Source organism: Uloborus diversus, chromosome 7 (assembly GCF_026930045.1).
Source record: "Uloborus diversus isolate 005 chromosome 7, Udiv.v.3.1, whole genome shotgun sequence".
Lineage (NCBI taxonomy): Eukaryota > Metazoa > Arthropoda > Arachnida > Araneae > Uloboridae > Uloborus > Uloborus diversus.
The window spans coordinates 163,326,883-163,341,585 of NC_072737.1; the positions used below are offsets into that span (position 1 = coordinate 163,326,883).

The window sequence follows — 14,703 nt, forward strand, 5'->3', positions numbered from 1 at the left end:
TGGCATAGCAGATCATTATAACCTAGGGTTTGCTACATCCGATTTTTCGAAAATAAGTCCTCACTTCCTGAGATACTTCTATAATGAATGTCTTTATTACACAATTTATAAGTGAAAAATTATAACATTTTGTTAAATATTAGTATTAACTATTATATTCAGTAATTTACAAACAATTGAAATGTATCTTTTTATTTATCCATACTATGGGAAAGAAAATGTTATATTTCTTTGCAAGAGCTTTTATGTCAGTATTGTTGTTTTTTCTGTCAATTATTGTAAACAAATCTACAACTTATTTATCTAGGTTTCTGTTGTAAAAAATTTGCTTAAAACACTGAAAGCTGCCTTAGAATTACAATTCTACCAAATAGTGACTAGAGTAAATTTAAGAAGGAAAAATCCCTTGTAAATTGAAAATAGACTCGCAGCATGCCAATATCAGAATATATTTAACTTAATCCATCGATTTTTTTTTTTTTTTTTTTTGCTTCCTTGATTTAGTTATGGTCAGTGTAAAGTTCACAATAAAATAACATCAGAGAATTAATATGTGAGGAGTGTGGTTTGGACAGTAGTATTCTGGTGAAAAAAGGGTAACTGTTGGTAAACATGGCCTATGAAAAAATTGGTAAGGTAAGGAACATAACTGGGACAAGGGCTATGAAAAACTGAAACTTTAAAAAAATTTGGATCGCTAAGGCTGATTCAACATCTTTTAGAGTTCATTACAAGCATTTGAAAATATATCAAAAACAGAGGTGTTCAGTTGGGACCAATGAAAAGGTTCGCTACAATAGGTGGATTGTTATATCCGGGGTCATACACCTAGGTATCACACTTTACCCTCCCCCCTCCCTCTTTTTTTTTTTTCTTTTTGACTAAGCCAACAATGGGAGATTGCTTGCGCAAAGTACTTTGAGAACACCTTTTTTCAAATTATAACAAATGTTATAATCCCCACTTTGATTTTCATAGTGCCTATTGTTCGCTGGCCAAGGGACTATATTTTGGTTGTTTTTGCTTTGAGAAGTGTCACCTTCACATTCAAAAGCTTTACGGAACACTCCATTTTTTGCTCCCATGGCCATTTCGCAGTATTTTGTCCAACTGTAGAGTCTGCAACATGGCACTTTTTTTTTTGCTATAACTATTAAATTTACTGTTTGATTAGCATATTATTTCATTTTGAGTTTGTGTGCTGGTAGGGCAAATCAAAATAAAATTATATTCTAATAAAACAATAAATCAAATAGTTATGTCAAAAAAAGTGCCGTGTTGCAGACTCTATATTTGGAAAATATTGTGAAATGGCTGTTCAGCATCTTCAAAACAAAAGAAATTTATCAGCTTTTTTTTTTAAAAATATTTATTGATTTATTATTATTTTTAAAAAACTTACTAAGTAATAGTTTTTGCAAAAGCAGGCAAGTGTAATTGGAATATTCAGGGAAATTATTGAATTAAGCAGGGATATTTAATATTGCGTCTATGGGGAAATAGTTCTGGAAGGTTTATTCTTGTAAGCAAGCTATTTGTTTATCCATTACCTTATTAAGCAAGGCTGACAGTATTTGGTTTTTGGCAGAAATATTTATTGTTAAAGTATCATAGTTTGTATGATATAGTACACTATATCATACAAACATCATGTTTTTATAATTACTATAGTTTTAATTGTGAAATATAAATATTAGATCCTGCATTTGACTAAATGTTTATCTAATTGACCGGATAGTGAGTTGTGCATAAATACGCATTGCATTTCTGTTCTGATATTCTTTATTGTGTTTAAAATCTGATTTAAAGTTGTAGTCATAAAGTTATCTGTTAAATCAAACCTACTTTTTCTGTACAATTTTATTCAATAAAAGTATTATGTGTTTTTTTCTCTAATATTATTAAAATGAATGTCTTCTGTCAGATTTTGAAGACTTACTTTAAGATTATTATTGAAGACCTTTGCTATGATTCCTCTTCAGCTGAGGTTAGATGTGCAGTTGCTAAGGTACGTTTTTCTTCATATTTTGCTAAATATCTTTTCCTTAATTAATCTTAAGAACTTTTAAAACAAAAGAGAAAATGAAAGCAGTATGTTATTCCCTTGATTCTGTATAACTGTGTAGTGCATGTTCATTTTATTAAAATGTTTTTGTAAATGTTTTAAATTCCAATTAATATGTTGGAAATCTTGCTGAAGAACAATGCCCAGGGTACCAAAATTGCTGTAGTGCAGACTGCAGAAAATGTTTTAGACTTGTTTTGAGGTAACAAAAGGGAGTGCAAATGGTTAAGCAAGGACCTTACGGCTAAAATTAAAAATAAAGAAGCAAGTTAACTTTGACAAAGAAAAGAGTAGAAGTAGTGAAATTTAGAGTTTTCAAGAGAGCTAAAGAGAAAAAAATTTAATATATTAATTTAAATTATAGACACTCTGATAAGGAATGTCTAAGCTCTAAGATCCACCTTAACTTAATTTTCCAAATAGCCGTACTAAGCAGAACAAATTGAATTTGTATTCAAATACAATTAAGAATAAGTTATGTGAGATACACGTTTTCCTAAGTAGAAGATGACTTGACACCCAGGGGCGGCAAATAAAGGGGTCAAGAAGGGGCGGTCGCACCCCCAAATTTTTTGCGTTGAATGATAGAAAATGGGTGAATTCAATTTATGTAAGTCAGAAATCAATGTTCATTAAAAGAAATCTCGCTGGTTCTCAGTAACTATTTGATGAAATTCGACACATTCCCAGACTATAAAAAGTGTTTTTCGTTATTTGGATAATGACTTAGGAATTCTTGAAGTATTTTCTGGCCTTTTCAGAACAGAGAAAACTGATAGAGAACCATGGTTAATTTCATTAACTAAAGAAGACATTTTCTCATATAGGCTAAATATTTCATACTTGTGTGCCCAGTGTAACGATGGTATGTCCAATATGACAGGCTCGTGCAAAGTGGTGTGGCTGCATGGTTTTCACAAGAAAATTTCTTGATGTTTTACATTCACTTTACGCTCATTTTTTAATGTATATTTATTTAATGAGTGTCCACCGCTTTCTTCTGCTAGAAACACGTTTCAGCTGCTCAATGCATTATATGCTTTCAAAAAAACTTCTTAAAAATGCATGTGATTATTGAATTTAAAAAAAAAAACAAAACATACTAACAAATACCTGTTATGCGTATAATTATGCAAGCTCGGAGTGACACAAAATGGTCTTCAAGAGTTAAAATCATAAAATTATTTCTCTATAACTTCAAAGCAGTGATTTGACGACTGGAAGAATTATTACAAAACGATTCTTTCAATGATGAAAAAGCTCATGCCTTTTAGCGACTTCGTTTGAATTTTTATTCAATTTTTTTTGTACTGAGGAAAGTTTTTGAAAAATACTTTACTCTATAAAAACATCTTCAATCCGTTACCCTTAATTTTCTAACTATTCAAGCCACAGTTCAATCTACAGCTGATCTGTGCACCACACTACCATAGTTCAATTTACAATTGAAACAGAAAATAGATTTTACATAGATGTGTTTTTCAATCAAGCGTGAAACTTAAAAAAAGAAAAAGAAAAAATTCCACATGATGATGTGAAGTCAAATATTGATTTTTTAAATTTTGTATGAAGTAATAGATTCAGTTTCGAATGAAATTGACACAAGATTTAATGATAATTATTTTTCTGTATGGATGGCTCTGTATTATCTGGATTGGATTTTGAAACGAAAAATAAAATGTTTCAGTTTTGAGTAAAATTTTTAGCACAAGGCATGAAAAATTACAAGCAATATAGCGACAGACTGGTTATCACATCCAGAGACTGCAGTTTCGTCCTTGTTATGGACTCATCAGTCTTGAATAGTGAATAACAGAGCTGGAGGCAGATGACATCTCATTGAAGCTGAGAGCGCCGACGAGACTAGATTATTCACTGATGAAAAATTAAGCAACTCACAATTTTTGAAGTTGCCCTGGGTGATTTTGAAGAGCAAGATATAAAAAGTGTTTTCATACATCACTTTGTTATTTCAATTATCTCAGCTAGTAGAGAAAGATTTTTTATGTCTCAGGAGGTTAGAGAATTATTTTCGAAGCACAATGGGCAAAATATTCAAACGAAGTCATACATGCTAAAGGGCATGAGCTTTTCCACCATCTTTTATATTTAGCTGTACTGGCAAAACAGCACGACACTGGGCACTGATAGATTAGTAACACGATTCCCTGCTCTTCCGAATTCCAAAAATCATGCATTAAAACTTTTCCAAAAGGTATAAAAACTTTAGTATCAAGATCTTTTGTATAACTTATTAGAAAGTGAATCAAAATTTAATTATTTCTAAACACTAATTTTTATTCATATTAAACCGATTTTATGACCACTTCCTGTTAGCTAATGTGTAGTTGGTACCGCACTGTGGTAGTACATATTTAAGAATCTCGACCCCCCAAATGAAATGCTGAAATGCCGCCCCTGTTGACACCTAAAATATGTAATACTTGACAAATAATATCTACTTCAGAGCCAGAAAGACGTAAGTCTGAAAATAGTGATTTTCTATTTATTAGTGCATTGTATGTAGAAGCCTATTTCGTATAGAGCCATGTGAGCGTAGTCCTTTTAAAAAAAACCCTTTTACATTTTTTATCAGGGTTGAAAGAGTGTATGTACGTCCTATCCTTTGCATGCACCAGAAAACAGTTCTTCATCTCTCCTGTAAAATTACCATAGTATGATTTACATCCTTCTGGCTCTGAGGTACAAATATAACAATCACATAAAAGTTCTTAAATAATTCAAATTCTCAGAAACACAGGGATGAAAATCTTCCGTAGATAATGTGGCTTTCCGCTTTTTGTATTTTTTCTTTTATTTCCGTGATTTTTAGGTTGTGAAAGAGATTTAAAAGCCAAATTTCAAACACGGCATATATCGGTCACTTTGTCAGCGAGACAACGTGAAGCGATGTAGGGATATCAAAATTGTAGGCTACGATATCCTCACAATGCCGCATAAACGATATAGGAAGATATCGGTAAACTAATAATGCGGAGATATTGTCTTTACTGCTTCGTCACAATGTTGTTTAGTGTGCGATATCCTGTGCCTTATTGGACATCGTAGAATATCGTGTTTCCTTAACATAGCGTTATAGTATCGATAGTTTTTACGATATCGTCGTACAACTTGCTAGGGATCTTTGCAAAAATGTTAGTAACTCTGCCAAATCTGGGTTGGTAAAAAAAAGTTTTTTTTTTTTTTTGCAAAAAAAAAAAGAAAAAAAACGTTTTTTGTTTTTTTGCAAAAAAAATCCAAATAACTTGTTTTTTTTTTTTTTGTTTAAACTAGGTTTTGTTTTGGTTTTACAGGGTTGAGAGTTGTACGGCTTTTTCTGTTGGCTTTTTTGCCTCTCTTAGGACTTATAGCGCTCTTATCTTTCTCAAAAATCAGACAAGATTCTGATTTTTCTTAATTTTTGGTCCCCGTTTTCTTGTTATTTCTATTTTTCCCCTTCGAATCTTTATCTTCAGCGATATCTGCCAAAAACGTATGTTTTTGAGTCGTGCCAATGACGTCGAACACATGCTGTGCCGAAAGTTGCATGCCTCGTTTGAGATTTCAATCTTTTTGCATCCTGCAAATATTTTAATCATTTTTAATGTTAAATGGTTTTTACTATGTGCTACTTTATGTTTGCTTATTTCATTCAACATTTCAATAATATTTTTATTTCCTTAATTTATTTTAGAAAAAATGCTAAAATCAATCAAAAAATGACTTGGCAACCGCTATCTCGAATTTTATTGAAACTTGGCATGGTTACTTTTTTTAAATGTATTTAAGAAAGTAAAAAATATTTATGATGAATCTTAAATGGTTTAGGCTTTACAGCCTGTTAAAATGTTTGGAATTTCATGAATAAATGAGGCAGCTACAAGTTGTTCTTTTGATCCCGAAATCTTATTAGTAAGCTTTTAAAACCAAATTTTGGATCCTCATAAGTAGAAATTTTCATAGGGGAAATATTGTTTGAAAATCTGTAACTACTAAAAGAATACCATAACTAGACCTTGGTGTAAATAAATAATGAAAGACATAATTTACTCTGAGGGTTAAGACATGGCAAATTATTAATAACTTAGAATGAAATCATGTAAATTAATTTCCTCATACTTATAGCTTTCTAGGATAAATAAGTAAATAAAAGTAAAACCATGTACTCTTCCATATCCTTTAGCATAGAAAGTATTTTGCAGTACCTACAAATGAATCACAAGTGTCATATGTAATAATCGGTATCTTGAGTTTAAATTTCAAGGTAAAAATCTTACCATTTTCCGATTCTTTCTGGGCGTTTGCATCTTTTGACTTCATGGAGAGTTACTAAAATTGACTAAAAAAAATCACAGTACTATCAAACTAAAAAAAAAATTCAATATATTAACAATATTTACAAATTCAAAGAACAAGCTTTGCAAATCGGACTGTATTAAAAAATCATTTTCGTTGTTCTAACGATTCTATTTATTTTTTATCTCAATCAGTTCACTTCAAATCAGGAAAGCGGTGGGCGAAAGGAAAAGTTCAATAAATAAAAGTTCAAGGCTAACCTTGATCGCGACATCCTCCCACCTTGAGCTCTTCACCTATGAAGAACTCAATCTGCTGTGGAGCCTAGTCTCTTGGATTCTTTTACTATTCGTCCACTTCGCGTTACCGCTGGTTCCTGGTTCTTCCGAGTAGTGGCTTTATCTCTCAAAAGTGTACCTTCATCGTTTTCTGTTATTTCTAAACTGTACACACGTTGCACAGGACGTGTGACAACTCCGGACTTAAGTTTTTTTTTTTTTTTTTTTCGCATTCTTCATCTCCTGTACACTTAGATTTGCTTTTTGTTTAGAATTTTTAGACTTCGAATTCAAGTAAACCTATAAATCCATCCAAAGATTCTAATGAGTCTCGGATAATTTGAGTATCTGTGAAACATATCTTCGCTTTCCACATTGACTTGGGTATTTATCACAGCACTCCTTCGCTTTTCTCGAGATTCTTCATCATTGAAAACCAAATCAAATTGTGGCCATTCGTCTTCATTCTTCTTTAACCGAATTGAATTCTCCCACCATTTCATTTTCAGCAACTGTTTAGCTGGGTAGCTCCTGGAACGAAGGTCGTCAGGATTCTCAACCATTTTTGCTTCTTCAGAGTCTTCTTGATGAGAAGAAAGCGACTGGTTAGCTCGGCCTTCTTGCTCAGGATCAGAGATGGGTAAACTTTCATCTAAATGATCAGGATCAGAGATGGGTAAATTTTCATCTAAATGCTCAACACTGGCATCATTTTCGTGCTCAACAGATGCAACTATTTTCTCTTTAGAAGGTGTATCATTTTCTTTATCTTCTTCCTCATCTATACTTTCTTCTTTCACATCTATATTTTCTGCTTTCACATCCATCAATTCTTCGACAGAAGTAACAGGTTTTGCACTTTCTTCTGAAGCATCCACTTCATTTGATTGCACGTCATCAACTTCCACCGGATCTTCATTAGTGGTCTTTTTTACTTCATTTTCATCTTTTTCAGATTCAGAACCATTTTTGATTTCCTTTTCTTCCATGTCTTTTTTAGCGATCGGACCAGCAATACCTATTGCATCAAAGTTCCACATTTCTGGACTGGTAAAATCTTTCATAAATAAATTTGTTACCACCATTGTAGAATTGTCATCATGATCGTCAAATGGCATCTTCCCCATCAAGGTCCATCCAAGATGTGTTCCGACAGCTACGAGTCCACATGGCAGAACTATGACTTTTCCAGTGAGAAGCTTACCTGCTACATCAGCTCCAATTAATAAATCTATGTCTTCAGATTCTGTTTCTTTTGGAATCAATTGATCTGTCAAAATTATATTTCCTTTATTCAATTCTTGCGCACATGGATCTAACTTCAAAGTTGGTATTTTAGAACATATTTTTTCTTGGTCAAGTACTTCAAAATTGCAGTGATATTCTTTGTTAATACTACTGACTAATACTCTGTATCTGTAATGTTCTTCTATGTGTTCTTTACCACCAAACAAATTATGTATAACTTTCTCTTCTTTAAGACGATCATATTGCATTTCTTCAGCGATTCGTTTGCTCAGATATGACCGTTGGGAGCCAGAATCAATAAGACATCTCACGATTTTTCCTCCCTTGTTGCCTCGTAATCTGACGTACAAAGTCTGTAACATAATGTTGGGACTACAAGTGCGGTTATTTAGCACTGTGTCATTGATAGCATTTTGACCGTCATTCTCTTTCAGCACGTCTGTTTTCACTTTATCGCGCTCTTGGTTTTTATTTTCGTTGCACATTATAGTTGCATGTTTTCCATTACATCGCTCACAATTAATTCTTACTTTACACGTTCGAGTTCTATGACCCACTTTAAGGCAGCAAAAACAACAGCCCTTTTTCATTAATATCTTCTTTCTATCATCTAAATTCATTTTCAGCACATATCGGCAAGCAGATGATTCATGATTTTTCTTCTCACAAAATACACACGTGTTCGAATTTGTGGAACCAAAAAGTCCGACTGCAGTTGGAATCTTCTCTTCTTCCCCTCCACTCGGGCGAGGTGGTGAGGAATGTTTCTCCATTCGCTTCGAATCGAAGCTGAAACTTTCTTTCGCTAAGGAAATTCTTTCTTCCCCTTCAACCTCTGTTTTCAAAAAATTCATTAGAGAGGTCAATTTATTTAATTCTTTAGTATTTTCATTTTTTAAAGACATGCTTCTTTCCCATATTCTAATGATATCTTCTGGTAAACAACTTTCAACTAATGGATACAAAATCGAAGCGTATTTATCGGAAGTAACACCCAGGGAATTTAATGCTCGGATATGTGATTCTATTTTATCATATAACTTGGCCAGGTGCATCTTCTTTTGACCCATTGAATTCGTCAAAACTAGACTCAATAATTCTCTTATATAAACTTCAATGAGCAAGTCTTCCCTACCAAATCTAGCAGTCAAGCATTCAATTGCTTGTTCGTAATTTTCCGCAGATGGGGGAAACGAATCAAAGAGTTCCCTGGCACGGGAGCCTTCTACAGTAGCTTGAGTCAAATAAATAAATTTATCTTCAGGTGCTATATTTACGTCTTCATGAATTTTTCTGAACTGACCCCAAAAACCGAGCCACTCCTTAATATCCCCATTAAATTTTTTCAACTCTACTGGCGGTAACTTAAATCGGCGTTTATTTAACTCCGTTTCAGTCACAACAGTTGAAATTTCATTATTAGTACTGCGCAGCATTTTTTCAGCTTTCGTTCTAAGTCGTATGAATTTTTCTTTGTACGACTCATACACATTATATTCAACATCAAAATCCTCTTGAGCACAATCAGAATCATTAGCTAATATTTCATGAATTTCTTTTTCTTTCATATCAAGTGCACACCATTTCTCACTCAACTGGTTAATTAAGACTTCTATTTCATCTTGACTACAATCTGTAGCTTTTAAGTATTCTTCCAGTTGGTTAGCGATTCTCGAAAAACCACTTCGTAATGGAGTGCGTAATTTCTTCAAACTCTCCATCATTTATATTAAGAAAAAACTATCTTGATCAAATACTATTAGTTTTTTAACTTAATTCAATATAATTGCAAACGCCCACCCGGGGGCGCCAAAAAATGTAATAATCGGTATCTTGAGTTTAAATTTCAAGGTAAAAATCTTACCATTTTCCGATTCTTTCTGGGCGTTTGCATCTTTTGACTTCATGGAGAGTTACTAAAATTGACTAAAAAAAATCACAGTACTATCAAACTAAAAAAAAATTCAATATATTAACAATATTTACAAATTCAAAGAACAAGCTTTGCAAATCGGACTGTATTAAAAAATCATTTTCGTTGTTCTAACGATTCTATTTATTTTTTATCTCAATCAGTTCACTTCAAATCAGGAAAGCGGTGGGCGAAAGGAAAAGTTCAATAAATAAAAGTTCAAGGCTAACCTTGATCGCGACATATGCATTGCATATCTTAGAAAGTCAAAAGTTTATACACACATATTACATTATACATACATAAGTTACAGATCATACAGTTTATACATACATAAGTTACAGATCATGAAATAATTACTTGATACGTACATTTATACAATAGCGCAAATAGGCTTTAAGAAAAGCATTACGTTTTTCATTGTAAACATTATTTCTCCTGGTTTAATGCATTTAGGAATACAATTTCTTTATATAAAAATAATTTTAATTAAAAGCCTCCAATAAAAAGACAAGTTCTGAAGTCTTTCCCAATCCTATTGTATTCCTTATTTTTGATAGTACAAATGCAAACAATAAAAATATTCTTTTAACATATTTCAATAATGAAAACTTTTTCTTTAAAATAATATTTATTAATTCTTCTACCATGAACTTGAAGTTTGACTAACGCAAGAATTAATTTTAATTGTTTTTATGCAATTCATCATTTAAACATTTTTTTGCAAGTTTAAATTTTTCAAAAAAAATTAGGTACAACTTTGATGAAATTGTGCTACAGAGAGCTGAATCTTTTCAATGTCAAAGTATGTAATGTTGTTCTGTAAAGATGGTGTCTAATGATTCAGCTTGTATTAAGTGCTTAATGAAATGGGAGTTTTCTAGCATTAAATGTCACAAAAGTAATTTCTCCTAACTTTTGGGCGGCTGTGGCAAATTGAAAGTGGTAAATGGAATTGAAATATCTGTCAAGACCTTAAATTAATGCAAGCTTATTTTATTTATTAACTAGCTGCATTGGCCGGCTTCGCATGGTCTACCTCGAAAATTAAAGTCATGTCAAATGACGTTTCCCCATCAAAATAATCATTCTCAAAGAAAGAAAATGGCAAATCAAAAATTCCTGAATAGATTAAACGCAACCCTCCCATAAATACAACTAAAATCCTGAAATCCTATAAAGAGCCATTTAAGGCCATTTTCGGTCCTTAAAAATTAAAATTTGAACAATTCTGTACTTTCTTCACGTTTGACCCCCCCCCCCCCCCCCTTACACACACACAACGTTCCTTCTTGGGTGCCCAATGCCAATTACCTTCCCGCCAAATTTGGTTGCGAACTTTCAAAAATCACTAACAAAATTTGACACATCTCAAAAATATTATTTCCGAAACTAAAAAGCAGTATCTCAATTTTCTCAGTGTAAATGTCTGTAGTTAAAGTTTTACGTTAAAAAAAAGTGTGCGAAATTCAATTTTATGAAATGTCGATTTACCGAAAAATACTCTCTCTTAAGATACCCCATTAGGCTTAGGAGGGCAGTATAGGGAATGTACACATTTATCCTCTGTTTTATTTATATAGATGTGTAGCACTTCTACTCAAGTAAAAAAAAAAACTCTATTAATATTTAAAAGGCAGTATAATACCGATATGATATAATTTTACATAATATGAAGAAAAATATATGTCCACATTTTAAGCTGCGTAATTTCCTCTTTTTACTTTCTTCTATGTCTAATACAGTAAAACCTCGTTAAGTCATCACTCAAGGGACCAAAAATTTTTGACCACTTATGCGGAGTGACTACTTATGTGGAGTGGGAAATTAAGGAAGAAAAAAAAAGCCTTACAAATATTCATGAGTAGCAAAAGAATTCTGTGAGAAAAACAATAACTTATGTAATAAATTTTTATAAATTGGTGGGGATTTTAAAAGGGGGAAAAATACTAATGATAGTTACTTTGTTTTGTTTTCTCTTACTAACACATTACTTAATAACAACAACTTACTTTAATGTAATTATGGTACATTAATGCAATCCTTCAATGCTGACTGATGAAGTTGTTACTTACGGAAAATAACTATCTCTTCTAACATTCATCAAGCTTTAAATTTTGTGTTTGTTGTTCCTTGTGAACGGATGTTAAATACTGACTTTCTCCAGGTATTAGATTTTGTCTGTCTTGCTGGAAGGAATTAGATTCATATTCTCGGCACTTGGCAGAGTCACAGCAAGAATTATGATTTGAATGACCAGAACCGAGGATTGAGATTTCAAAGAAAAATGAATATCAAACAGCCTTTCAACTAAGTCGGACACTATTTTCTAAGATCCGATAAGGAAAAGTAATTTTAGAAAACAACTTTTGAGTGACTAGTTAAGTGGGTAAAATTAAATTTGGTGACCAGTAAAGGAGGGTCATTTTACATTACTGTGAATAAGACCTTGTCGGGACCAAAGAAAAACGACCACTTAAACGAAGTGACCATTTAACCGGTTGACTACTTATTGAGGTTTCACTGTATATAAAGAAAGTATTGGATTTGTGCAAATTTTCAAATTTCGAATTTTGACGGATTTGAACGTTTTAAGGTGTGCCGAGTCCATTTCGACCATTTTTGGAAAATGTGTGTCTGTGTGTCCATGTGTGTGTGTGCGTGTCACGTATGTGTGTGGGTTTGGGGTCAAAATGTCGCCACCGAAATGTCGCCTGTCCAAAATGTCGCTGGTCCAAAATGTCGCCGGTCCAAAATGTCGCCGGTCCAAAATGTCGCCGGCCCAAAAAGTCGCCGGCCCAAAATGTCGCCGGCCCAAAGTGTCGCCGGTCCAAAATGTCCCCGGTCCAAAATGTCGCCTGTCCAAAATGTCGCCGGTCCAAAATGTCGTCGGCCCAAAATGTCGCCGGTCCAAAATGTCGCCGGGCCAAAATATTGCCGATCCAATATGTCGCCGGTCCAAAATGTCGCCGGGCTAAAACGTCGCCTGTCCGAAATGTCGTCGGGCCAAGATGTCGCCGGGCCAAAATGTCGCCTGTCCAAAATGTCGTAGATCCAAAATTCGTTTATTCAGTTGGTAAGAAAAATTTAAATGTAAAAAAATGATGTTTAACACCAAATATGCAGAATAAATGGTTACTGCCTTTAATGAATGTCTTCGTTAAAAATGGGACTGGACTAACTGAGTTTCATGATAAATTCTAAAAAGTTTATTCCGTTTTGATTCGCAACTCTCGGCTGTTTTTCACAAACAAATAGAATACAAGCGTTACGTTATCTTATTTCTTGTGACTCGCTATCTACCAACTGTAAAACGTTCTGACGGCGTTCAGTTCTGACGTTCGCTAAATTATTTTAAACTTTTCTTCAAGAATAGTGTGCGTTTGTATGTGACCGATTTTTTGGGGACATTCTAAGTCAAAACCTGTAGTAAGAATTCGAACGATACCCGCAAGTACCCATATATGATTTAGGGCTGCGTGGTTTTTTGCGTCAATTCGTTCAAGATAGTGGAGTAACTGAACGTTTTCATCGATATGCGTGACTGTCATTGCTCAAAAAATGATGAATGGAATCAAATAAAATGTTAGGAAGCAGCAGGGGGACAGATTTTGGGCTCAATAACACCAGAGGATGGAGCAATCGAATGTTTTTTCCTTTCTTTTTTATTGTCTGTGATTGATATATCTCAAAAAGTAATACAGTAGACCCTCGTTTTCAGCGGGTTTATTTTACGCGGTTTCGATTATACGCGGTTGAAGATTTGACACCTTTATTTTATTTACGCAGATGAGTTTCGGTTTTACGCAGATGCGGCAATGCAAACAGGTAACATTTTCCTCTCTTTCAAAACCCAAGCTCCTAAAGATTGCAGATTACACGTAACTAACTGCATTTTGGCGTGCTAATAATCGAACTTGGGTCCTTGGAGACATTTTATGCGATTGGTTCCAGAGCTTTTTCCATCAGAAGTAAAGTGATTAAACTCACACAGTTCAGAACTCACTGGAAGAAGAGCTTTTAGGAGTGACAAAGGAGGTCAAAACCAACGCGGATACCGACTCCGGTGACACACAACCAAAAACGCTCACATTGAAAATTTTCGAACCATCCGTAGACAATAGGAATGATCTTTCTGATTTGCTAGTGAAAGAAGATTCTATCATGGAAATGACGCAAGTGATCATGGATGAGTTAATGCTAAGCAAAGAATTGGAGGAAAAATTCTTAATGACTACCAAAAAACTATCATAGTCAGCTCTTCTTCACAGAACACGAAATTAGTTTGTTTTCTTTATGCATATTGTGCATAAAAATTGATATAAGTACACATTAAACTTATTATACAATTAGTCATCACTAGAATGAAGTATTTTTTTTAATCTACGGAACCTAATTCCTATTTTGACACTAATATTAGGTCTCAATTTACGCGGTTTCGATTTACGCAGCATTTCCGTGGAACATAACCCCGCATAAAACGAGGGTCTACTGTACAAGGGTTAAGACAAAATTTGGTCTACAGGTATATCTTAAAGGGCGAGTTGCTCATTTATTTTTGGCTTCAGTCATCCCAAAAGGATGGATCACAGAATAATTTTTATCGTTTTATGTGACTGCTATATCTCAAGAAGTAATGCAAGGATTCATACAAAAATGTAGTATACAAGTGAAATTAAACGAAAACAATCCTTATTTTCGTTCTAAGTTGAGTTTCGTAATCGTTTACGTGAGTCATTGTAATTAAATAAACAATGAAAAATATACTGAATTTATATATGAGAGGTTGAGCATGATGTCAATAAAATCTAAATTAGCCGTGTATTCCTCTCATTTTTGTAGCACTTTAACTAGCGTGGGTGTTAAATAAAAACTGAGTTTGCATTCTTATACAATTTGCGTAG

At 33.5% G+C, this 14,703-nt stretch overlaps 1 protein-coding gene across 1 annotated transcript in view; it reads left to right on the forward strand.

Annotated features, from left to right (window-relative positions):
• Positions 1-14,703, forward strand: part of LOC129226973 (condensin-2 complex subunit G2-like) — a 57,841-nt gene that overhangs the window by 33,036 nt on the left and 10,102 nt on the right. Inside the window, exon 13 of the mRNA XM_054861602.1 lies at positions 1,925-2,008. Coding sequence (XP_054717577.1) covers positions 1,925-2,008 — 84 coding nt within the window. The remainder of the gene's footprint in view (positions 1-1,924; positions 2,009-14,703) is intronic.